Raw genomic sequence first — 23,568 nt, forward strand, 5'->3', positions numbered from 1 at the left:
TGTTTCAATACATTACACCGCACAGTGTAGCTGAAGGCATTTAATATACTATACAAACAATTACATCCATCTTTATTCCTGAAACAGTGCTGCTCAGAATGAATGTGAAACCAGCCACTGATGCAAATAATATGTTCTTGGTTAATTTGCTTGGTGAAGCTTTATAAACAAATATTTATAAGGGCTCTGTGTCCTCAATGAAATCACAAGTATCCTGGCAATAATAAACATCTTGATTCACTGCTGGATAAAGACGAGGAATGAGAAATGTCCACATGTGCAAAAAGCAGAGCTGATTTCATTCTTTGACGACTTCAGGATCCTGGTTCTCTGCTGCCAGTTTCAACTGTTTCTGCCTCTGCATGTAGCGGTACCCTCGCATCGCACACAGGTAGCCCCCATACACCGTCAGCAGCATCATCGAGGCAGAAAACGCCCGATAGCCGAAGTCTGCCAGCCTCTTTCCGGTCACCATGCTGGGGATCCTGAATGAACCAAGAACATGAGCTCAAAGCAGGTTCAGAAATGGTGCAAATTAACCAGTGATGCTTACAAAGCTGCAAATCACCAGAGGATTTTTCAGCATCTTAGATTTCAACCTCAGATTTTTGCATCAGTTATTAAAGTAGTGTGAATCTGAAGGGTATTTATCTGTAACATGTTTATATGTCAGCTTTAACTTCTACAAACCAAGATGCACAAAACAATACATGATAATCTTTTAAGGTGTTACTGAAAAATGTACTTTGGATAATTATCTGCAGTTCACCAGCAACACTGAAACACATCACACATTATAATTTAAGAATATGAGGAACATCGGTATCGACATTTTCTACTTACTGGCAAATAATATTCACTGTGTGGCGCGTCAAATTTGTACAGGCCAAGAGTTCAGAACTAAAAAAGCTTTAAACTTTTTTTTGTTTTTAATAACGTGTGCCTGATATTAGATTTAAAAAAGCATTTATCAGCCCTATTGTACTCATTGGCCCAGAATTTTACACACACCAGTGCATGCCTTGTATCCTCTAACTCTGAAAAGGTACCACTGGAAGTATCGATTCATTTCTAATGAGATTACAAATATGTATGTTTAGTCACATTTATAAAGGCTATTTTTGGTTTACCTGTTTTATGTTACAAATATAAACATAGAGAAGAAGAGGAAAAAAAAAACCCTGATTGTCAATAACTCTTCCAAGACACCTGGTGGAAGAAGTGCAGAGATCCTCTACCTTAGGAAAAGAATACTGATACAATGTAAACGATGCTATATAACCAGAAGTGGTCACTCACTCATCCTAATCATTAAATTCAGGTGTTCCACTCACTTTCATGGACACAGGTGTATAAACCAAGCATCTAGGCATGTAGACTGCTTCTACACACATTTGTGAAAGAATGGGTCGCTCTCAGAAGCTCAGTGAATTCCAGTGTGGTATGCCAGGTGTACAGCAAGTACAGCTGTGAAATTTTCCTCGCTACTAAATATTCCACAGATAACTGTTAGTGGTATTATAACAAAGTGGAAGCGACTGGCAACGACAGCAACTCAGCCACATTGTGGTAGGCCACGTAAAACAGGGTGGGGTCAGCGGATGCTGAGGCACAGTGCTCAAGGGTCACCACCTTTCAGCAGAGTCAATCACTACAGACCTCTAAACTTCATGTGGCCTTCAGATTAGCTCAAGTAGAGGACGTAAAGAGCTTCATGGAATGGGTTTCCATGGCTGAGCAGCTGCATCCAAGCCTTAGATCACCATGGTGTGGGGTTGTTTTTCAGGAGTTGGGCTCAGTCCCTTATGTCCAGTGAAAGGAACTGTTAATGCTTCAGCATACCAAGACATTTTGGACAATTTCATGTTCCCAACTTTGTGGGAACAGTTTGGGGATGGCCACTTCCTGATCCAACATGACCAGTGCACAAAGCAGCTCCATAAAGACATGGATGAGTGAGTTTGGTGCGGAAGAAGTTGACTGGCCTGCACCCAATAAAACACCTTTGGGATGAATTAGCGTTGACACTGTGAGCCAGCATCAGTGTCTGGCCTCACAAATGCACTACTAGAAGAATGGTAAAATATTCCCATAAACACACTCCTAAACCTTGTGGAAAACCTTCCCAGAAGAGTTGAAGCTGTTCTACGTGCAAAGGGAGGGCCAACATCATATTAAACCCTATGGATTAAAAATGGGATGTCACTCAAGTTCATATGCGTGTGCAGGTAGACGAGCGAACAATTATGGCAATACAGTGTATATAAAGTGAAGAAATTACCTATTTTGTCAGTATCGATATGACTCTGCGCTATTGTACCTACTCTGTGTTCTTCATTAGAAGTCATTTTTGGCCACTTAAAATATATTTACAGAGCTGCTAGGTTATATTTGTTGCAATTTCTAATGAAATCTTGACCAGAACGCTCTCGAAAAAGACCATGGTCAATTAGACTGTATTTTTAACTTGGATAAATTAAGATTATATAAAAGTCACTTTGCCAAAAACTGATTACAGCTTCTACCCGATGATCTGATATCATCCATGAGTGAGATGTTTGACAGATTATAGACCAGCCATTATAATAATTTACAATAATTTAAATACCGGAAATCGCTTTTTGGCAACACAACCTGGGACGTCTTAGGCAGTTTTTATGCTGCTGAGTTAATTTTCTCTGTCACTAAGATAAAAAAACTGCGTGCGCAAACATTAGCAACCGACACACAACTCCGAAAACGCACTCGTGGCGAACACTTTTATCTTTTTCTTACCTTTGAGACTCTTTGAGACTGCGTAAGAAGCGTTATAATTCTCAATGTCAGCACAGCTTCTAAACTACCACCCTCGTTCTCGTAACGTGAGCTACGGGCACTGAAAGGGGACATTTCTCTTGATTTGCCAAAACTGCACAGCGCCACCTACTGACCGGGAGTTTTTACAGCGATATGCCACAAACGGAGTAAAAACGGGCAGTTCTTAAATTTTCCCAGACCTACCTCAAAATAAAGACGCTACGCTTTATTTCTAAAGTAAATATTTTACAGTGTAAGTGCGCTGTGCAACAAAAGGCAGGGTTAATCGCTAATATGTTAAACAAATAAAAATTGCCTGGCAGTAGTTTAGGCATGTTAAACATGCACGTATACGTTAACAATCCAAAAATGACCCAAAAAAAAAATCTTTTTTTTTTTTTTTTAATTAATTATTATTGGGTTACACGCCGGTATATGTAGCCCTTTGGGTAATTTGTAAAATCGATCTTACGTACACGGATAATTTGATATTATTCTACCTTTAAATAAGAAAAATGAAAATGAAAATGAAAATTAATTAAATTTAAATTAAAAGCTAACTAAATAAAATACAAACCGTTGACATCGGTCAGCACTGTTTTCTACCCGGAGTCAATTAGGAGGTGCACTCATTACAATGGCAACATGTTCGAAAAACAGCGACGTAGTTGATGAAATAAACGATCCTGGCGCCGCTCCTTACGGTAACTTCATAAATTACTACACCTTCAATCCTCCAGAGAACCGCCTGAGTCTGATTCCACCGTCACTGCTCGAGGATTTAGGATGCAGTGATGAGACCACGCTGATCCTGGACGTGGGCTGTAACTCAGGAGTGAGTCCGCCTCTGTAGTTTGTATGTATAAGTGTTAATCATTTGGATTCCATTTCTCTTTAATGGGCCCTTTAAATAGGCAATGCTTTCCCACATGTTTCTGCATTATGTATCTGTGTGTGTATATATACATATACAATATGCTATTTTTAGCGTTTGGACCCACTTTATAATCCTGGCTAATATTTCAATTTAGATTTCTGTTCTCATACCCTATTTGTTGAAGCTGAATGACTTCTCAGAGGCCTCAATATAAGGGATGATACCCATTTATCTAAATGATCTCTTTAAAAAGCTTCCTCAGAGCCACAGAAGACATTTAAAAACAGTTTAACAGGTTGGGTTATAACAGCCGTCCTCTTTCCTCTCACCTTGCCAATGGCAGGAACTGAGTGTAGCTTTCTACAAGCATCTGGTGCCTGAGCCTGCATCTGAAGAAGAGTCAGATAGGAGGAGCGTTCATCTCCTGGGCTTCGACTTGGATGAAACCCTTGTTCAGCGAGCGCAGGAGATCAACCGCCTGCACAGCAGAATCACCTTCATCCCTCTGGACATCACTGAAGATACTGACCAGCTGCAGGACTACCTCAGCCTGCATGGCTGCTCCCACTTCCACCTGTGTCTGTGCCTGGCTGTGACCATGTGGGTCCACTTAAATCATGGAGACTCTGGCCTGCTGCAGCTGCTCTCTCGCCTGGCCTCCATGAGCCAGCACCTCCTGCTGGAGGCCCAGCCCTGGAAGTGTTATCGCTCCGCGGCCCGGCGGCTGAGGAAGCTGGGCCGCTCGGACTTTGACCACTTTAAGACCCTGAAGATCCGAGGGGATGTAACCGAGCACGCCAGGGAGCACCTGGAAAGACACTGTGGCATGGAGCTAATCCAGAGCTTTGGCAGCACTGCATGGGACCGTAAACTGCTGCTTTTCAGAAAGAGATAAGGAGCACTGTGGAGAGTTGTCATCAGCTGTGCAGGGAGGACAGCAGGAAAAGCAAAGACAGATCAACTGTAAAGCTGTTAGAGATTAATCAGCTATTGGTTTACTTTTCAAGTCACTTAAGAAAATTGCTGCTTCAAATCTAAAGATTTTATAATAAACTGAGTATATTTGGATTTTGTGCTCTTAATCAAAGAGTGTGCAAGCACGCTGAAGTCACTTAAGTCATTTTCCAGACTAATGACTAAAGAATTGCAAAAAATTAGCAGAAGGGCTGTGACAAATGTCTTTTTTTTTTTTAAGTCAATAAAATGTGGAGAAAAAGCCAAATGTGTCTGTTACATATTCACAGAATGTGTATGTGCCAGAACTCTTGAAATCATTTGCTGCTTTACTCTTATTTAATATGATGACATGAAGAGCTTAAACTGAGGAAGCGGAAACCAGAGAATGATTTATCAGAATTGTGGCAGCTTGACCAATCACCACATTTCAGCTTTAATGACACAATGAGTTCAGAAAACTTGAGTGCAATCACATTATCTAATAGAGCCTCTATTATTAAACACACTTTATGTGCACCAACCTTTCTTCCTTATCATTGTTATTAACCGATTTTATATCTGCATTAAGGAGCAGTCGAACAGGTGTACCTAATAAAGAGTCCAGTGAGTGTATATTAAGAACATCAGCTAATAACAGAATTTTTAACCAATAATCTGTTTAATATTTAAATGTCAGATTATCTAACTTTTTTAAATTAAACGACTGAACCACAGCAGACAATACAACAACAAAAACAACAGCACTGTAATTTTCATCATTTTAATTACAGAATACTAAAAATAACATTACATAAAATGTCTTTTTAAAAGAAACCATTGAATATTACAAAGGTTGTAAATTTTGTAAAGTTAGGATATAAAATCTTTGAACAGTGGTGCATAATTGAAAAAGAAAAATAATTCTCATAAAATGTATATATTAACTGTTCTACTACATTTAAAAAAAAACGAAAAAAAAAAGATGGACAAATTGCAGACAGACGAGATGAGTGGACACCGCCATTACTGCAGTGAGCTCTCCTTTCAAAGGAAGAAAGACTTGAGATGCAAAGCACACACACACCACAATCAATTTAAATTCAACTTATATCTAAGCTCAAAAAAGGGGGGGGGCTTACCATTTACAACAGAGGAAAACAGAAAAGCTCGAGACTACACAAAGTGACTTGGTGACTGCTCCCAATATTAACACCTCAAAATGGGTTAAAACCCAACTACACTGGCCTTAGTTCCATAATTTTTTTCTCCACAGGTTCAAGCTGTACAAAATTCTGAGAAATCTCATACTTTAAATCATTCCACAGAGACGGGGAAATAATCATCGGGCGTCTTTCAGCCTTTTAACGTGGCCGTTCATATAAGTTACAACCGGTCAGTCAGATCCACTGAGCACCACCATGGTCACAACTCAATATCAGGAGGTCAACCTTAAGAAAAGTGGAACAGACTTTACACATAAAAAAAAAGGGAGTAAAAGAGGGGGGGAACATGCATTAAAAAAAAAAAAAAAAAAATCTATCAGTGTGCTTGCTTTCTTCCTCTTCTCTCTGAGTTTTACGTCACCCTGTGTCACTTCATGAGCCCTTGTTATTGATGTCTTAGTTAACACCACAGACTTGCTCAAAAAAAAAAAAAAAAAAAGAGCCCCAAAGGAGGACATTCAGAGCCTGTTTGAACCACAGATGCCCCTCGCACTGGCCAGTCATGTCCAAACAGAGGTATTTCATCAGTCTCCTGCTATTTGGGAGACAGTTTGTGTCACATTTTTGGTTAAACAGACACAGAGTGGGTAAGCAATCAAAAGTTCATTAGGTCATTGTTTTTGTTTTTTTAAAAAGTCAAAGATATGGTTTTACTTGAAAGTTACGCTGAGTGGCAGAATCACTTTTCCTATGCAGCAGTAGTGGTTTTGGTGGCCCATGAAGACCAGGTGAGAGTGAGTAACGTGAGAAGCTAGAAGGGAACAGACAATAACCCAGAGGACATCTTAGAAGACAAAAGGATGTCTGAGACAACAGGCATTTAGGAGGAAATGAGGCGCGAGACACCAGCAGAGCTACTTGGTTTGGCTGGTCTGCTGTTCAGAATGCTGGTGTTTTTTTTTTTTTTTGTTTTTCTTTTTTTTCCTTTCCATGAGGGATCCAGGAGCTTCTGCTTATGTAAGCTAATAATGCTGTTTAGATTCAGATGAGTCCCCCTGAGTTAGTGCACACGTCAGAGTTAGGCGGGCCTCGCCCGCTTGTTCGTTAAGAAATCCACAAAAAAAAAAAAAAAAAAAAAAGATACAAAAACAAAAAATTCAATTTTATAATCAAGCTTAGAATTAGCTTTGGAGACAGAAAGCCTGTCGTAGTTTTACAAGTCTGTGTTTGGGGACTGAGTCGATGTTAGTGTGGAGGAGGGCGAGGGAAAGTTCAGGTGTAAAATACGCCAGCTGACGTCTGAGTCCTGCTCATCTTATGAAAACGGACAAGTTTGCTCTTTTTTTTCCCTCTCCTCTTCCTCGTTGTTGTGAAGGTAATGTGCGCTATGTAGTGCCCAACCAGAGACAAGGCTGTGTTGTTTGAGCATGCTCATACTTTTTAATACAGCAACCTGAACATCTGCCATTGATTCTCAAGTGGTCGTCAGTGCGAATCCACCCAGCAGGTGAGTGGCTGGGGATATGGTCAGGTGCTGGTGTTGCAGTTTACAACTGACTGTGTGTCAGTCAGACAGACAGACAAGACAGGCAGGTGGGCTGTAAGAGGGCTGGTAGGGGGAGCTGAGGCTAGATCAGGGGGGCTGTGTCTATCAAACTTTTGTTTGGGTCCAGACTGGCGAAAAAGCGGACGTCCCGGTCCTTGTCGGACTGCAGAGCCATCACAGTCTCTTCCAGCTCGTCAGCGTAGGCACAGCCCGGCTCCTTGAAGTATGCTGGACACAAAACTCAGTTAGTGGGAAGAGCCGAAAGTTACGAGCAAATGACCAGAGCATGAGCTGAAGGGAGAACAATAACTTCCATAAAATGGCACTAACGCAAGTTCAAGATGAATTCACAGCACCGCCTCTACATGGATGCAGACTGTAAGCAGAATGTTAGCAAAGCAGCAGCAACTCCAGTGTCACAATAACAAATCTCCCAAAGCTCTGAGCTCAATGTAGTTAGTAGCATTAAAAAAAAAACATTCGAAAGGAGGGATCTGTTATGACCAAAGCTTATGATGGTTAAAAGCTTTTTCAGGCAGCTGCATTGACTGTTTGACTCTTTGCTACATTTATAGTGCATTTTAAGTTTTACTGTTACAATTTTTTCTTTATTTCTGTAATATAAATATTCTTACAAAAGTGGAAAATCAAATGACCGTCTTAAAATAATGGCCTAAGTCATTTTTTAGCAAAAGTTTTTTTTTTTTTTTTTGGCCTAGATTGTATTTTCAATGTTTGATTCAGTTTTCTGTCTTTTCTGGAAAACGTGGGAAAAAAATGACACAAGCCATTATTTTAAAAAAGGATGACGATACTGTATAATGAGCCAAAAGTTCAGGCTGTTCTAAATGCTTAGTTTAGTCTTTCAGCTTGTTTAAGACAGAGGGTGAACTCAGGAGTTGCACCAAGGCCAAGATAAATGAGGATTATCTTAAACTGTGAACGATGCTGGAGTCCAAACTAAAAATATGGGGTTGGAAATTAGCATACCAAGTCTACTTTAAGCATACTGTGCAGATACAGGGGAGGTTGCTCAGAACAAATGGATGTTTGAGAAGACAGACGTCCTTCATGTCTGTGTGTTGACTACGTAGCTGGAATCAGAAGACAATTTGCTTACCATAACTACTGGAAACAAATGGAAACAACCCCTCTGGCTCTGACAAAAGCTCAAAAATCTAAAAGTCTATCAACATCTCAAAAGCATACGGTCATGCTACTTTGTTGGTTAACTTTGTAAAGCTGAAAGCTTTAAAAATGTTATGCCCTGTACTTTTTTTTGCTGAATTATTAAAACCTTCAAGTCAGTGAGTTTATTTGTGGATTACCTTTCTCCATCACACTCTGTCGTAGAGCTTTGGCCACCAGTACGCGGACATTAGCCACAGGGTCTGATGAGAGGCTGAGCAGGCTAGGCAGGAGATGCTGGCTGAACTGCTCCATGGGCATGCAATCCTCCTCCACGATGGCCTACGGAAAATATACGGAAACAGCAAACCAAACGGAGGAAGAAGTCAGTCAAAATGCACTCAGCAATGGTGAAGCGGCAAAACATCCAAAGCATCTGATCAGACAGAAAAGCTCGTTTCTGCTCATCTCTTATGTAACGTGAACATGACGTGAAACAGCCAGTGTCTTTTTTTGTATTTTTAAACATAATTTAAAAAGTTCACCTCATGAACATTTAAAAACCACAATATTAATTTTCTGAACATGTTTTTAATAAATAAAGAAAATTATGAATTATCCAGGAACAATAACAGTATTTTTTTCTGGCTCAGAATGAGCCTTTGGGGGGAGTGACTATGACTGGTCTGCAATTTTCCTATTATTTCCTGTTCATATGATAAATAAAACACCTGTTCTACTTCAATAATTTAAACTCCAATTAACAAAACTGGTTTTAAGGGAATAATTCTATTACAGAGTTTGTGATTTTTTCTACTGGGTCAGGCTAAAACCTCTTTTGGGGGAGCAAAAACCCTTTCATAATTGGCTATTCAGCTGCATCCACACTGGAAGCAACTTGGAGATCTATAAATGAAAAATGAATTAAAGTGAATGTCATTCTAGGACTACGGGTAAAATAACCCCAGGCAGCAGGGAGCAGGAGGGACCAGAGATAAACTTTTCTTAACTTCCAAGCGAGTGACCGAAGTGACTACCAATGAGCATGCAGAATACCACTGATCGACATATGACCTGGTAATTACATCAGGTTACCAAAGCAACCAGAGCCTGGTGTTCCTTAAATGACCAGCTGTCAGCTTCAAAGTGTCGAAGGAATCATTTCCAGTGTGTACGCAGCGTCAAGGCTGCTTTAACCCAAAGCTCCAAACAACATCTGGGTTACCCTTTTATTGAGTTTATTCTACACTGCTCAAAAAAAAAAAAAAAAAAAAAAAATTAAAGGAACACTTTTTAAATCACAGTACAGCATCAAGTCAATTAAACTTCTGGGATATTGATCTGGTCAGTAAGTACCAGAAGGGGTTGTTAATCAGTTTCAGCTGCTTTGTTGTTAGTGAAATGAACAGGTGCACTAGAGGGGCAACAATGTGACTACCCATAAAATAGGAATGGTTTTACAGGTGGAGGCCACTGACATTTTTCTCTCCTCATCATTTCTGACTTTTTTTTTTTTTTCACTAGTTTTGAATTTGGCCAGGGGCAGTGTCACTACTGGTAGCATGAGGCAATACCTGGACCCCACAGAACTTGCATGGGTAGTCCAACTCCTCCAGCATGGTACATCAATACATACCATTGCCAGGAGGTTTGCTGTGTCTCCCAGCACAGTCTCAGGAGAATGGCTGACATTCCAGGAGACAGGCAGTTACTGCAGGAGAGCTAAACAGGGCCCTAACCCATCAGCAGGAACAGTATCTATTCTTTTCTGCAAGGAGGAACAGGACAAGCACTGCCAGAGCCCTACAAAATGACCTCCCGCAGGCCACTGCTGTGAATGTCTCTGACCAAAAAATCTGAAACAGACTTCATGAAGCCTGATGTGCTCATTCAGCACGACTGGTTTGGTGGTGGTTCAGTGATGGTCTGGGAAGGTATATCCGTAGAGGGACGCACAAACCTCTACAGGCTAGGCAACACGCCCTGACTACCATTAGGTATGAGGATGAAATCCTCATACCTAGGTTCTGGGTTCCTCTTGGTGCGTGACAATGCCCGCCCTCTTGTGGCGAGAGTATGTCACATGAAGGAGGATGAAGGAATTGATACCACTGACTATCCCCCCATGGTCGCCTGACCTAAATCCAAAAGGACACCTCTGGGACTTTATGTTTCAGTGATGCAGCTGCAGCTACAGCTATGGGAAGAAATGGGACAGGGGGACGGACATACACACGGACACAGACACACACACACACACACACACACACACACACACACACACACACACACACACACACACACACCTTGTTGTTGCACTTAAGATGAGCATTACGCACCTGGCAGATAAATGCAAAGGCCTGCCTCCCCACCCACTTGGGACAGTGGCAGAATCTAACAGTGAGCTCGTTAATGAAGTTCAGGCCCAGTTCGTCAGCCCCGCACGCATACAGCTTCTGGAGGATCTCTACCACCTGAGAACACAAGAGGTGACAGTTAACTCACTGAAAAATTAATTCTTAGAGTAAAACTGCAGTTTATCTTTGTTTAACATGGTTATGAATTTTTTTTCTCCGTTTCACAAACAAGAACTTGGCAGGTACAGGTTTCCTCTCGATGACTAAGAACCAACTGTGCAGTGTCCCTGGAGCTAAGCCAAGATCTGTAGAGGTGGACCGCAATAATCAGCTCAGCTGATTGTGGATGGAATGTACAGCACTTTTCCCCTCAGTATACATGGAATCTGTACTACGCTCAACAAGCCAGGGGCGCCTTTTTGTCCGAAACAGGGTGAAACATAACCATCAAGATGGCACATCATTGGTCACAGGCAACACATACTGAACACCATCTATCAGCTCATTTCCTCTAAAGTTTCCATTGTTTCTGCTGACCTGGCTATCTGTCACAAGCTGCCAAAGCTGTTTGTTCCTCATCACAAAAACCATCCAATTGAGAAGAAAAAAAAAAGCTTACCAGTTTGTAAGAGATCCACCTGACCTCAGAGACTTTGTCAGAGCAGAGTGTGAGTGCTATCTCTCTGAGGTAGTCATACACATCGTAGTGGCTGTACAACTCTATGATCAAGATCAGCTGTCTGCAGGGGGGGGAAGGCACAGAGTACTTTAGTCAGATATACAGTACATGCAAATACAACCAACCAAAATAAGGTGAAACACATATTTAAAAATAAATTAACACTAAAGCATTGAATGTAAGTTAAACAGCAAGGACAAGTTTGAAGCATTTCCAGCTGTTCATCCTGACTGTAGGAAGAAAAGACAACATACTCTGCCAGCTCGTATCTAAATCTCCAGTTGCGACTGTTGTCTGTCACCATGAACTCCTGCAGCTGGTACAGATATTCTCTCCTCTTGTCTGCATGCAGCAGCTGCAACAAGAACAAGATGAACACAAAGCAGATAAATTAAAAGTGCTACCTTATCAGTAACGTTCCTGTTTTTACCGGAAACTACAAATTCTCTCACAGAGTGCATTAAAAATTAAAGAGCTGTAAAAGCAAAAGCACTCCTGAAGTGTGAATATCAACACACCACCAAGACTGAACTTTCTGTAACAATGTTATCAGACTTGCTCCAGAAGTAGGTGAATCGGTAATCTTACCTTCAGGAAGTCATAAAGGTGTTTGAGCACGCCAATGCGGACCTCATCCAGGTCTTTGAGGAAACCGTTGAAGATGGGCACCAGATCGGCTGCTGTCAGCTGGTCCCCCAAAATAACCGCCAACTCATGGATGGAGAAAGCCAGCGTACGCCGCACCTTCCACTGAGAGCAAGTGAGTAGGAGGGAAAGAACCAAAAAAGGATTAAAGCACCAGCCATGGACAAGGAAGCAGTTTATAAAACATCTTATAGGTTGTTTTTTTTTTCTCTTTCACATTACTAAATTACTAAAGAAACTTAAAAAAAAATACTAAAAATAACTTAACATTACACCTTCTACAGTAATGCTAATAGAGACATTCAGTGCTGTGAGGAAGTGATGGGTAACAGCGTAAATGCCACCACAATCACTGCTCTTTCAAGCACATTTCCCTTTCTTGCTCACATTCTTAAGTTAAGAATTTGCCATGTTAAGACCTCATTACAATCTCATTCTGGGCCCCCCAAAAACAAACACAGACACTGATATGATGAAATCTTAAGCCACCAGTCAGACACTGGTCTTATGAAGTGCCACGAGACACATTCAGGATGTGTCTCGTGGCACATCCTGGATGGCTCTTAAGTATTCTTGAAATACTTAAGAGCCATCCATCAAAATGAAGTTTATTCATTGTTTGTGTTCTTGGCTTTTCTTCCCAGCAAAAAGTACAAAAAAAAAAAAAATTAAACACTAAGGAGTCTGCTTCCAGTTGACTGACCACTGAAACGGTACAGTACTTCTCTCCTTCTGGCTGACATCCCAGAGCTCCAAAAGCCAAACAACATATTCTTGGTCAGTCAATATGTGGTTTGTAGCTCTCATGTGGTGTTTTCCCCATTTAGGAATCAAAGCACAAATCTAATCCCAGATTACCTCTGTGGTTCCTTTCATGTTTTTATTACTACCTGCACATCAGTAGCAAGGGTCTCATATGTGTCCTTGAGGCAGTGCCAGTTCTGCCGACCCAGAGTAAGGGCCACCCCTGGCAGGCTGAAGGCACAGTGTTTGGCAATCTCCGTGTCCACTGTCTGGGCACGAGCCGGGTCCGTCATAGAGAGGTACTGATCCAGCAGCTGCTGCGGGATCACATTCTGCAGAAAGAGATTCAAGCATGTGTGATCAGAGCAATAGGGATGCGACTAATCCACGTCTGTGCTAATCAATACCATCTAAGAGAATGCTTAATATTGCCAGGTTGGGTAATAGCAGTGCTGACTCACCTGGACCTTAGGCTTATCCTCAGATAACGGGCTGTGAGGGGGGGAGTCCTTTCCCTCCTCTTCCACACTCTCGATTAGTTCAGACTCCTGAGGAAAATACAAATTCACACAGATACTATTAAAGATCACACAGGTGCACTAAGCATTAAAGAAACAATTCATACAGGACTAACCATGATTTACACCTGATTTATTTATAATGTAGCTACAGAGCCTTTGATAAAACAGATATAAATCATCTTGGTGTTAATCCATTTGGTTAGATTAAATAAAAAACTAGTTTCTAGTTAAAATAGAGCTTTTCACAATGTTCATGTATTAAAAAGTCTTTCTAACTGCCTTCAATCTAATTGCTCCCACGTGCAATCGCTTCCCTTTGATTGCAAGTGTGGTCAGTTTCAGTGAACATCCTAGGCCAACATTGATCATAATTTTACAGGAACAACAACAACATACAACCATGCAGAGCCTTTTTGCTGTGAGCTGCACCTTAATCTGCAACTCCCTAATAAAAATGCGACTACATGCTGGTGTTCAGCAGCACAAGAAACCAACTGTTCAGTTTGTATTTTCCTAAAAGTTTCACATCTTTACATCTCTCTGTTCTTTTCTTCTCCCTCGTCTTCTCCCCCACCTGGCTACTCATGGGAGACAGCCAACATCCCTGAGCCTGGCTCTGCAGGAGGTTTTTTTTCCCTGTTAAGAGTTTTTCCTCCCCCACTGTCACCAAAAGCTTGCTCATATGAGAATGAATCACTAGACTGTTGGGTTTTTAATCTATAAATTTTAGGGTCTAATCAATTACAATATAAAGTGATAGGAATAAGTATCTAGCATTTTATTTAATTAAATTTCTTTAGCAAACCCTCCAGCACAAACACTTTAACTTAATGAATGAAAATTCATAATAAAGCATTATGTAGTGTCACTTAGTAATGGCAGAAGACAGAAGTAATATAATTGTAATAGTCAGCAGAAAAAGAAAAAAATACTAAGAAAATGATACTGCTTCAGAATTTAGTCAAAATGTGATGCTAGTGAACTAAAATATTTTGTCACACCTAGTTTTAGTTTAAACTATAACCTTTGATTATGTCACTGCAAAACTACTTGCATCAAGTATAAATCCAGTCATATAATCAATATTGGAAAGCAATAAATCTGAACAAGCTTGTACCAAAATGGGGGAGTTAGGAGGAGACTGTTCCTGGTTCTCCAGGGGCTCTGTCTGCGTCTCCTCGTCTCCTTGCTCCAGGACAGGGCATGACTCTGAGACTGCGGGAGTTGTCAACGTTTCCTCCTCTTCTGTGAGACTCCCTTCTGTCTCTGACTGAACCTCCACAGATGTACTCTCCGCAGATAGGCTGTCGGTGTTGTTCTCAGGCTGTAACTCTGCCTGGGGTTCAGACGGGCTGTTGTCCGTCGGGCTATCAAGCTGGGCTGCCTTCAGAGCTGCCGACAACACTTGAACTTGAGCTGGAGGTGAATTACACAAAGTTGAATCTACATGCCGGTTTGGCACACAAAGACTACAGATCAGAGACATTCTGGCTGCATATGCTCACCTTGAACATCAGGGTCATCCATGTGTGGCTGCAAACAGTCCAAAACCTTCTGGATCTGGTCGCTGGTAGCTTGTTTGCCGTGGTTGGACATGGACTCATTACAATTCTCTGTAGGTTCCTTTTCCTCTTTCTTTTCTTCCTCCATCACCTCCTGTGCTGTTTGACAACTTAGCATCTCCAGTTCCCCACTGATATCTGGTAAAGGAGACCTCCAATAGTGAAAAGAATTAAAGTTCTCGTCTGTTTGTTCCGCTTCTTTTGTGTTCTTAGCATTGTTTGTAGCTGTCGGGCTGTCACTGCTGTTTGTGTGGGTGAAGCCATCATGCATCTCTTCGGGCACTGAGGTGTGACTGTCAAAGTTGTGTAACTCCTCGCTGTCAGCTGTCGACACATGCTCTGGTGACGGTGTGGCACGCCCGTCCTGGTTTGGAGGTGTGTGGGTGATGGTTCTGTCTGTGTGACAGCTGCTAATGTCAGAACAGTTCAGGGAGTTTAGGGAGCAGTCGCTGAAATGAGGAAGGAAAAAGTGTGGGTAACCTTGGGTAGATGCTTGCATCTACCATATGTCACTGACACTTCTAAATCCAGTAGTTACATCTTTCCAATTGCATTTGACCTCGAACTCAAACCAAAAAAATACAAACCAAAAAAAAACAGCCCTTGATCAACACTGGTCAGGCCTAGATGAACTTTTAACTGAAGATAACAAAAACTTAAAAAGGAGAAAAGGGGAACATTTTCAGTTCATTTTATTTCACAATTTTTCCAGATAAAGCCTTTGATGAAATAAAGAAAGTAAAACTAAACCGGTCAGGTCACAGCCGGTACCTCCTGCATACCTCATACCTCCTGCATGTTGATGAACAACCACTGACTGAACAAGATTTCAGTGTACTAGATGGCTTAACCACCCTGATCTGAGATACACACATTAACAAAGTACATTTTGTTGAATACTATGTGGACAGAACAAAGAGAAGCACACCTCTGAGTCTCTTAATGCCTCTCATCATAGTAGCGATAAACATTAGTGTTGACCAGGTGATCTTACTTGTCAGATGTACATCTGGGGACCTCTAGTAGGGCACCATCTTCTCTGAAGTGAAGGCCTGTGCTGGATGGGTTAGCAAAGGTGGAGATGAAACGCCCCAGTGATTGGAAAGCAGCCTGTCGCACCTGAGAGTGGAATAGAGAGGAGTTCATCTCTTGACAATTATTCAAATTTTGTTAGTCTTTGAAGCTATGAAGCAACAAGCATTCAAAGGACAGTACACAAAACTGTGACTCTCAGAGTAGTTGGGATGTCTGTATACACAGAGTTTAAAAAAAAAAAAAAAAAATTCATCAAGGCAGACTGGCTACACAGTCCTAAAACTTGTGGATATGAGATGAAGACATTTATGTTGCAGGAAATACATATTTTGCTCCGGTCTTCAGGTAGATCAAAAACAAAACTGAACTCTCCTATTTGAAAGTCTGACAAGCTGCAAGCATACCACATTAGAAAGAAGGTGGATGGTGAGGGAAAAATAAATAAAAAACTTGTTTATAGCTCCAAGCAACAACTGCCCTAATTTCACCACACCACACAGGAAGTTACACTTGCATGTTCTTGCAATTTTACACAATCCTTTTTTTAAATTACATTATTTTCCCCTCTGTTCTCACACGTGCTTGTGTGCCTTACCCAGCGGGACTGGTCACTGATGAGGCTGATGAACAAGGGGGACAATTTAGACCGCCGCACCTCCGGAGAGGTGGAGTTGGAGACCATCATGAAGCACTCAGCACAGGCTTTCCTGATGCCCCAAAGGCTGTCTGAGCACAGGTCAAAGAACTTGGGCATCTATGTTAAAATAAAGCACATCAGCATAAAACCCTGAACCATGCAGAAATCTGTGGGCATGGATAAACTACTGAATTGCAAAAGATACATAACACCATTCTGACTACACAGCAATTTAACACAGCTTAAGGCATTGCATATGAATTCATAAGGCACGTCTAAGGAAAAGCTTCAAGGACGTAGTGCTAAACTTTTATCTTAGATAGTAGCACAAAATTACATATTTAATGTATGAAAAAGGAGTATTAGGCATCTTACCAGCAGTTTTTCTGTGGCCTCCTGACCAACAATAGAACAAAATTCTCCAAAATTGGCTGCACACACCTGTAATGCATAAATCATACCAATGCCTCAGTGATAGTAAGAGTAAAGAACCAAAATAAAAACACATAATAAATTATTTTATCTTATATGATTAAGCAAGTGCCAAAAAAATCAAAACACTGTCTCTGTAAAGAAGTTTAAGTCTCAGTAACACTAATCAGAACTCATACTGATTTGTATGCTTTATTAGTCTTCAGGAAGATTGCTTTATGGCACAAAAACTAAAACTTCTGTCAGGAGCTCAGGACTCCTGAGCTCCTGACAAACTCAAAAAGTCCTCAGTGAAGTTAAATTAGCTTTGCCGTTCTTAAATAACCATCCCCAACTGGCACCAGTTACACCAGAGAATTTAAATTGCACACAGAAAACAACAGTGTAGTGGAGGCTAAGTTAATGCGCATAACAGAATTAAAGCTAACTCACTGACTGAGTGAATTTACACTAATGGAGCAGCAGAAACAAAATTACATTTTTGCCCAAATAACTGCTGTCTGAGTTGTAAAACAGAATCTCTGTTTCAGGTAGAGCTCAAAAAATGGTTTGGAGGCCAGTACCTTGCGCACTTGGAAGAGCCTGGCATCACTGCACAGTTCACAGAAACGTGGCAACAACAGATGCTCCACTGTGTCTTTGTTCAGCATAGTCACAACTTTACACATGATCTGCACAGAGAAACACAAGGAGCAAGTTTAGTGTCCTCACAAGCTCTGAGTGTGTCTCAATTTACTCAGCAATGGTGCACTTTATTAAAACTAGATGATCAAATGTCCCGTGAGCCTTACAGAGAAATTAAAAAATGCCACTGAAATTGAAACAATCTGGACATTAAGAGTAAATAGTGAAGGAAGACACTTGTATGCATATAACAGAAGGATTCAGGAGGCTGACCCCGATTTGAGTTAGGTCAAATGAATTAGTGAATGGCTAATGTGCAAAAAGTGCATTTTTATCATTAACAATTTTCTGATGATGAAAAATGGAGAGTTAAAATTTGAGAATCACTACCCTGACACATTTCTTTAAATGTCTTGCTTAAAAATGTGGTATTGTCTTACAGCGACTGCCTCGATTTTGTAGTCATCATCACTGCTGGGTTCTGTGAGGTCGAGCAGAACTGGGCAAACTTTGGTCTCCATGTCAGCTTTAGAGATCAGGCCCTGCTCCAATAGAACGAGCAGTGCTGCCTGACTCGTCTTCCGCACCTGAAAAATACGAGGGTCAGAAGTTTAAAAAGAAAAAGAGGACGTATACAATACTAATGTACGTATATGAATTTTGGCATTTACCCCTTTTTTCCTACTTCTATTACTAGGGCAAGAGCAACAAGTGCTGCATAAACTGCTGTTTGCATTCACTTTTGTAAATTATTGTAAAGTCAGTGAGAAAAGTGAGACCTACCTGGTTATTTGGATCAGTGAGATATCGGACAACAATTGGTACCAAGTATCTCGAGAAAGCGGCTGGAAAGTTGGGCCGACTCTCGTGCAAAAACATGGCGATGTTAGGAATCTGCTCCATCAGTTCAGCTCTCACCGTGGGCTCTGAGTCACACACACATTACAGTATTTCATTAATGAACCATAATAAAAACACAACATAGCAGAAACTGCAACCACAGCTACAAAAAATGAAAATGAAAATATGTCTACCTCCATCTTCTGACATTCTCGCAACTGTCTCCATGACACTGATAAAGTCATTTTCATTGTCACTGAACTCTCGAAGCACATCAAGCAGGCCACGAGCCACGATTTGCCTAGAAAGCAACGGGAGCTTCAAGTTAGTAGACTGCCTGCCAATACCTACGAGTGTCAAAAGCACACAGCGTGACACACCGCACTGACAGAGCTGTCAAGTGTATTACACACACACACGTGCGTTAGGAAATAACAGCAGGGTTATAACCCTGCAGAGCTGAGCATGAAAAACATAAAGACAGGAATGTGAGGCGTTCGTGTACAGACATGAGCAGCATTTGAGGTTGGAGGAGCCTCTGTGATTATTCTGCTTTGGTAACCCGACAAAGCATCACATTAGGTGCCGTGCCTTTATACACTCACAACAGGAAAAATAAACCTTACACTAAATATCCTTTTAACATATAACAGAGTGGGATTATGTTCAGATAGAAAACCTCCACACATGGCTCTACATCAAGTCCTTTGTCCTTCCTTTGCTGTGGCGTTAGTATCGGTATTAGTAAGTACACAGGGCTTAAGTCAGTCATCCTGATAACTATGAGGGAGGAGCAAAACAAAACAAAACAAAAACAGCAATCCTAGAGATGACCTACAATGGGACGTCTCAGATATATGTTGTCCCACAATAAAACGATATAGAAATAAAGGTCAGACAACAATAGTCTCTCCCTGTACAACTTTATGTTGCCAAAAACCTTTTAAGCAACTATTTCCCAACTCAGAATAGTTGATGAAAAGTTTTGCCTCAATACCTGCATTTCCTCATTAACTTTTCTACAAGAAGTGCCATTTAACAGATGTTTCCTTGCTACCACGTTCCAGTGATTTACAGATGTTTCCTTGCTGATAACACATTTAAAATTTGTTCTAATGCTATCAGCCCACATCGTCATCATGACGACATGTCTAGAGTTTTGCAGAAACATTTGAAAATATGGTTTGCATAGATTCATCCTTGTTCAATCAGGAAAAAGATTAAAAGAACGTTACTTTATATCAAATACAGGACATAAAACACTACTATAATTCTGATAAAATACACAAGATTTAAGTGAGAACAATAAAGTGAAAGGGCAGCTCTTAATAGAAAACATACATTACTGTGGACATGGCTTCAGATTTGGAACAATTTTTAATACATATCATTACTTACAAACTTAGTTGTAGCAGCCACTAGTTTTAAATAATTTTACTGAGCTTCAAATGCCACCTACTAACAGCTGTAGTAGGTTTAGAGACTTATTTAGAAGCAAGATCTGAGTTCTGGTCAAAGCCAGCAGGTCAGTTTTCACTCATAAAATATTTATTGCTCAGTGTTTACGTCGGAGAATATGGTGTGTCAACTTATCCTCACATTTTCTTTATTTTTGTGGAGGGTTGGGGGAACAGCTCGACCACGAAGCTCCACTTACCTGTTGAAGACATTCTCGCTGAAAGCATACTTCTCTAGCCGCCCGAGAGGAGTTAGGTTATCTTGTCCTGCGTCGAGGAAGGCTGTGATGCGGATACCATCACACTCTGTGCCATAGTCATCAAATCCAACTGTGGGAGCAAAGAAAGATGATTTTTATTTCCACATACTGGGTCAGTCTCCAAATACCTTAAAATACAAAACACCTACAAGATGGCCAATAAAAAAAAAAAAGCAGTCAGAGTGCCAGGTTCAAGGTACTGAATCAGACTAACAGGCAGGGATGATGAACTGCTATGAAATAAACCTCAAAATACTGTGGACAGCTTTAAATTAAAGAAAACAATTCCATCTAGCTGTTGAACAAAGCTCCTATTATAGGAAATAAAATAATTCCACAATCCTATTGTTTAATGCAGTTTTATTAGAGTACTTACAATCATCCAGATCATCGTGGCCATCTTCAAAGTATAAAGACAGACCTGCAATAACAAGGCAGTTAGTGAGGTAGGGATCCATGGTGGAAAAACCTAATGACTCTTAATGACACCCTCTCTAAAAACAAATGAAAGGGAGTCTGAATGGCATGCTTACAGTCAACCAATTACTACAAGGGGACAAAGTCTTCTTGCAAACAGACTGCCAATAAATCACAGTGGTCTCCCTGATGTCATCACTCTGTAAAAGTGAAACTTAATGCATTCAAGTGATATTGTCACTTTTGTAGCCTGGAGGAGAAGCAAATCTAATCAATACTTATCACAGTGATCAGCGTAGGGAGCTGAGATCTGACTCCAGTTAAAAACTGGTACCAAACTGTGCAATCCATCAGAATAGCTTCCTTTCATCAGTGTTGGCAAAACAATGACCTCAAACTGGCAATGGAGCTTTTGCACACTTGAGTCTTGCGCAAGCCTTTTTTTCTACTCCATTACTCCATCATGCTCAGACAGATACAGAGGTAAAAAACAGTTTTTTAACACCTGTGTGGTAGCACACTTTTCCTCCTCACAAAGGAAACTGAACAGGAAGCGGAATCAATTCAAGAATTTGTATCAGTAAAATCTGATCAATATCCAGCCTTAATTTTCTTGATCAACAATAATTTCCAATATCACTGATTTATTGCTTTATTGCAGAGTGTTCCTTTAGTTAATAGGCTGTCATGGTCAAGTCCACATCCATAAAACCACAGATGAAAAATGTAGGTGATTATCATGATGTGAATTCACTTAATTGCCAGTCACGTTCTACTACACTGTGCTCTGTTAAACACTAATGTGTTTGTTTTCCTACCCATCCTCACAGATGAAAATGTATTGAATAAAAAAATTGTCAATTATAATGCATATATAATTATAATGTATAACAATATTATAAACTTCAGCCTTCATCCTCCAAAGTGCACACGCAGATTGGGCTTCTTAAACTGAACACTACATCTTTGGTTATGACAAATCTTACATGCTTGTATGTTCTATTAGACTGCATTTGTTTTAGCTAGGTGTAACTAATAAACAGAGTTTATTCCTTATCGCACGTTTACTTGCGGTAGCACGGTTTCCAGTGTGGTGAACTTTCATATTGTACAGCTAATGTTTTGTCTTCATTTCAGACAAATGCCACTTTATCCATTACCTGATTTAATCATTTGAGTATCTTTGTGTCATTACACTTAATAGTTGTCATTTATATCTGGTGTATATACAGATCATTTTGTTCATGTTTCATTTTGCATAAAACACTTGGACATATCATGGTCATAATGAATGATTGCCAAATTAGTTCATGGAAAAATACATTTTCGGGTTTAACTTTCCACTATCAAGCCATACAATCTATTTTTTTTTCCTGGATCCAACTCATAGGTTTCAAGCATCACATGTCAAATTACAAACATCTTGAATAATATGTGCTGATATAAAAACGGGCCACAGTAATTCAGAAATGCTGCTGTGACATAGTTTGTCCAGCAGAGAAGCTTTACTGTTAGCTCCACTCAGCACTTTCTGCAGCACATGTAGCAGAGTCAAATGATGTAGCTGCTAAGTAGTTTGCAAAATGCAGTTACACACACAAACTATAGTTACTGTGTACTTAAATCATCTTCTTTTGACTGTCTCTATCTCACTCTGTGCCTAGCATCCTCTTCTATCACACCAACCATCTGCACGTCCTACTTCACTACATCCGTGAATCTTCTCATGCATGCAAATCCATCAAAATTTCTAGTCTAGATGGTTGAAAGTTATATTTACAGCCCTATGCCCAATGCATTTAAAGAGGTGTTTTGTTTTAAGAATTGGTACCTTTTCAGTGATATATTTATGATTAATCACGTTATCTGGTAGAAGAAAACCCCACTGTTTATTTCCAATACTACCCAGCCCTAGACATAGGACAATAGCAGAGGGGGGTAGTCAAAGGAAGAGACCAGAAGTAAGTCCCAGAAGGAGAAGCGAGTGTTTACAGCTGGGCAAGCAAGGGAATGTACTCTAAATATAATGCAAGTCCTGCCTCGAAACCACACATAAAATGTTGTGTTTCATGAGTAGAATATATAACGTTATAATATGTTTAACAACACCTCCCCAAAAAAGCACGCTGGCACAGAACAACATCGGCCCTTTGTTATGATGTAAAGAAGGATTTGGTCAGCTTATGGCTGAACATGACTTTAGCAACTATGCTAACGCTGGCTAGGTCAACTCGCTCGCGTTTGCTATGACAACAGATCAATAATGAACATGGGTCATAGAGTCTAGCCACCAAGACCTGAAGTAATTAATAAAATAATCTACACGTACTGAGCAGATACAGGATTCAGTGTTCTCCCAAATTCACCCATTTCGATAGCCCATAAGGAGCTTTCGTTAGCTTAGCTGGCTAGATGCTGCTAAGTTTGCTAACACGGCTTGTCCAGCCCTTTCGCTTGACTCCTCTCTCACTTCGTCCGGGAATGCTACACAGGAAGTGAAGCAGAAGCCGCTATTTAACTACTACAAACCTCAACAGAACAACAACGCTTCAGAAGTGCCAGCACAGCGGCAAAGTATTGAAGAAAACACGGTTTTAAAAGTGCCATTACCTGCCATCTTGAGCGTCGGCTCGGCTCGGCTCTGCGGGCTGCCGTCCCGTGTGGGCTGTCACCGCCGCACAGCTGTCACTCAAACAAGGAGGCAAACTACTTCCTGAAAGTACTTCCTGATGCTGCTTTTCACTGGCTAATACCGTATTAAACAACTATACCCAAGAACCATTACTCAACACGGGTATAAACTCGACATAACTAGGACTCAAACAGCGCCTGTGGGGAGGGCTTTGTGTAACGCCGAACAATTTAAAAAAAAAAAAAAAAAAAAAAAAAAAAGCCGAAGCGGTCACGTGACC

The 23,568-nt window shown here is 40.6% G+C and overlaps 3 protein-coding genes across 6 annotated transcripts; 1 reads left to right on the top strand and 2 right to left on the bottom strand.

The window, feature by feature from the left end:
• Positions 1–55: 55 nt before the first annotated feature.
• Positions 56–2,921, bottom strand: cox14 (cytochrome c oxidase assembly factor COX14). Its single transcript, XM_030730270.1, has 2 exons — positions 2,776–2,921; positions 56–485 (listed from the first exon to the last, which is right to left on the bottom strand). Exon 2 carries the CDS (start codon positions 473–475, stop codon positions 299–301), a length of 177 nt encoding a protein of 58 aa, XP_030586130.1. The 5' UTR covers positions 476–485; positions 2,776–2,921; the 3' UTR covers positions 56–298.
• A 404-nt stretch (positions 2,922–3,325) lies between these two features.
• Positions 3,326–4,878, top strand: bcdin3d (BCDIN3 domain containing). 2 transcript variants are annotated; one of them, XM_030730148.1, is made up of 2 exons: positions 3,326–3,631; positions 4,017–4,878. In XM_030730148.1, exons 1-2 carry the CDS (start codon positions 3,434–3,436, stop codon positions 4,566–4,568), a joined length of 750 nt encoding a protein of 249 aa, XP_030586008.1. In that variant the 5' UTR covers positions 3,326–3,433; the 3' UTR covers positions 4,569–4,878. The 2 variants fall into 2 exon arrangements, 1 of the variants encoding a protein (XP_030586008.1); XR_004019989.1 differs by having other exon boundaries at positions 3,497–3,652; positions 4,017–4,155.
• Positions 4,879–6,941: 2,063 nt separating this feature from the next.
• Positions 6,942–23,493, bottom strand: ppp4r1l (protein phosphatase 4, regulatory subunit 1-like). 3 transcript variants are annotated; one of them, XM_030729845.1, is made up of 21 exons: positions 23,267–23,492; positions 20,616–20,660; positions 20,180–20,309; positions 18,717–18,823; positions 18,466–18,608; positions 18,123–18,269; positions 17,622–17,729; positions 17,002–17,067; positions 16,585–16,743; positions 15,949–16,073; positions 15,142–15,403; positions 14,898–15,009; positions 14,510–14,808; positions 13,333–13,419; positions 13,018–13,203; positions 12,071–12,232; positions 11,737–11,837; positions 11,423–11,543; positions 10,786–10,920; positions 8,647–8,788; positions 6,942–7,546 (listed from the first exon to the last, which is right to left on the bottom strand). In XM_030729845.1, exons 1-21 carry the CDS (start codon positions 23,271–23,273, stop codon positions 7,401–7,403), a joined length of 2,790 nt encoding a protein of 929 aa, XP_030585705.1. In that variant the 5' UTR covers positions 23,274–23,492; the 3' UTR covers positions 6,942–7,400. The 3 variants fall into 3 exon arrangements, with proteins under 3 accessions (XP_030585705.1, XP_030585704.1, XP_030585703.1); XM_030729844.1 differs by having other exon boundaries at positions 14,898–15,006; positions 15,136–15,403; XM_030729843.1 differs by having other exon boundaries at positions 14,898–15,403; positions 23,267–23,493.
• Positions 23,494–23,568: the final 75 nt, after the last annotated feature.

Source organism: Archocentrus centrarchus, chromosome 5 (assembly GCF_007364275.1).
Source record: "Archocentrus centrarchus isolate MPI-CPG fArcCen1 chromosome 5, fArcCen1, whole genome shotgun sequence".
Classification (NCBI taxonomy): domain Eukaryota; kingdom Metazoa; phylum Chordata; class Actinopteri; order Cichliformes; family Cichlidae; genus Archocentrus; species Archocentrus centrarchus.

What these genes read in the sequence shown, in the direction of transcription:
- cox14 (XM_030730270.1), bottom strand. Translation starts at nt 475, where the DNA reads ATGGTGACCGGAAAGAGGCTGGCAGACTTCGGCTATCGGGCGTTTTCT.
- bcdin3d (XM_030730148.1), top strand. Translation starts at nt 3,434, where the DNA reads ATGGCAACATGTTCGAAAAACAGCGACGTAGTTGATGAAATAAACGAT. An exon ending in ACGTGGGCTGTAACTCAGGA is followed by an intron (nt 3,632 to 4,016) that starts GTGAGTCCGCCT and finishes TGCCAATGGCAG; the next exon opens with GAACTGAGTGTAGCTTTCTA.
- ppp4r1l (XM_030729843.1), bottom strand. An exon ending in TCACTGATCCAAATAACCAG is followed by an intron (nt 18,270 to 18,465) that starts GTAGGTCTCACT and finishes CGTATTTTTCAG; the next exon opens with GTGCGGAAGACGAGTCAGGC. An exon ending in CCCTTGCTACTGATGTGCAG is followed by an intron (nt 12,233 to 13,017) that starts GTAGTAATAAAA and finishes ACTTGCTCTCAG; the next exon opens with TGGAAGGTGCGGCGTACGCT.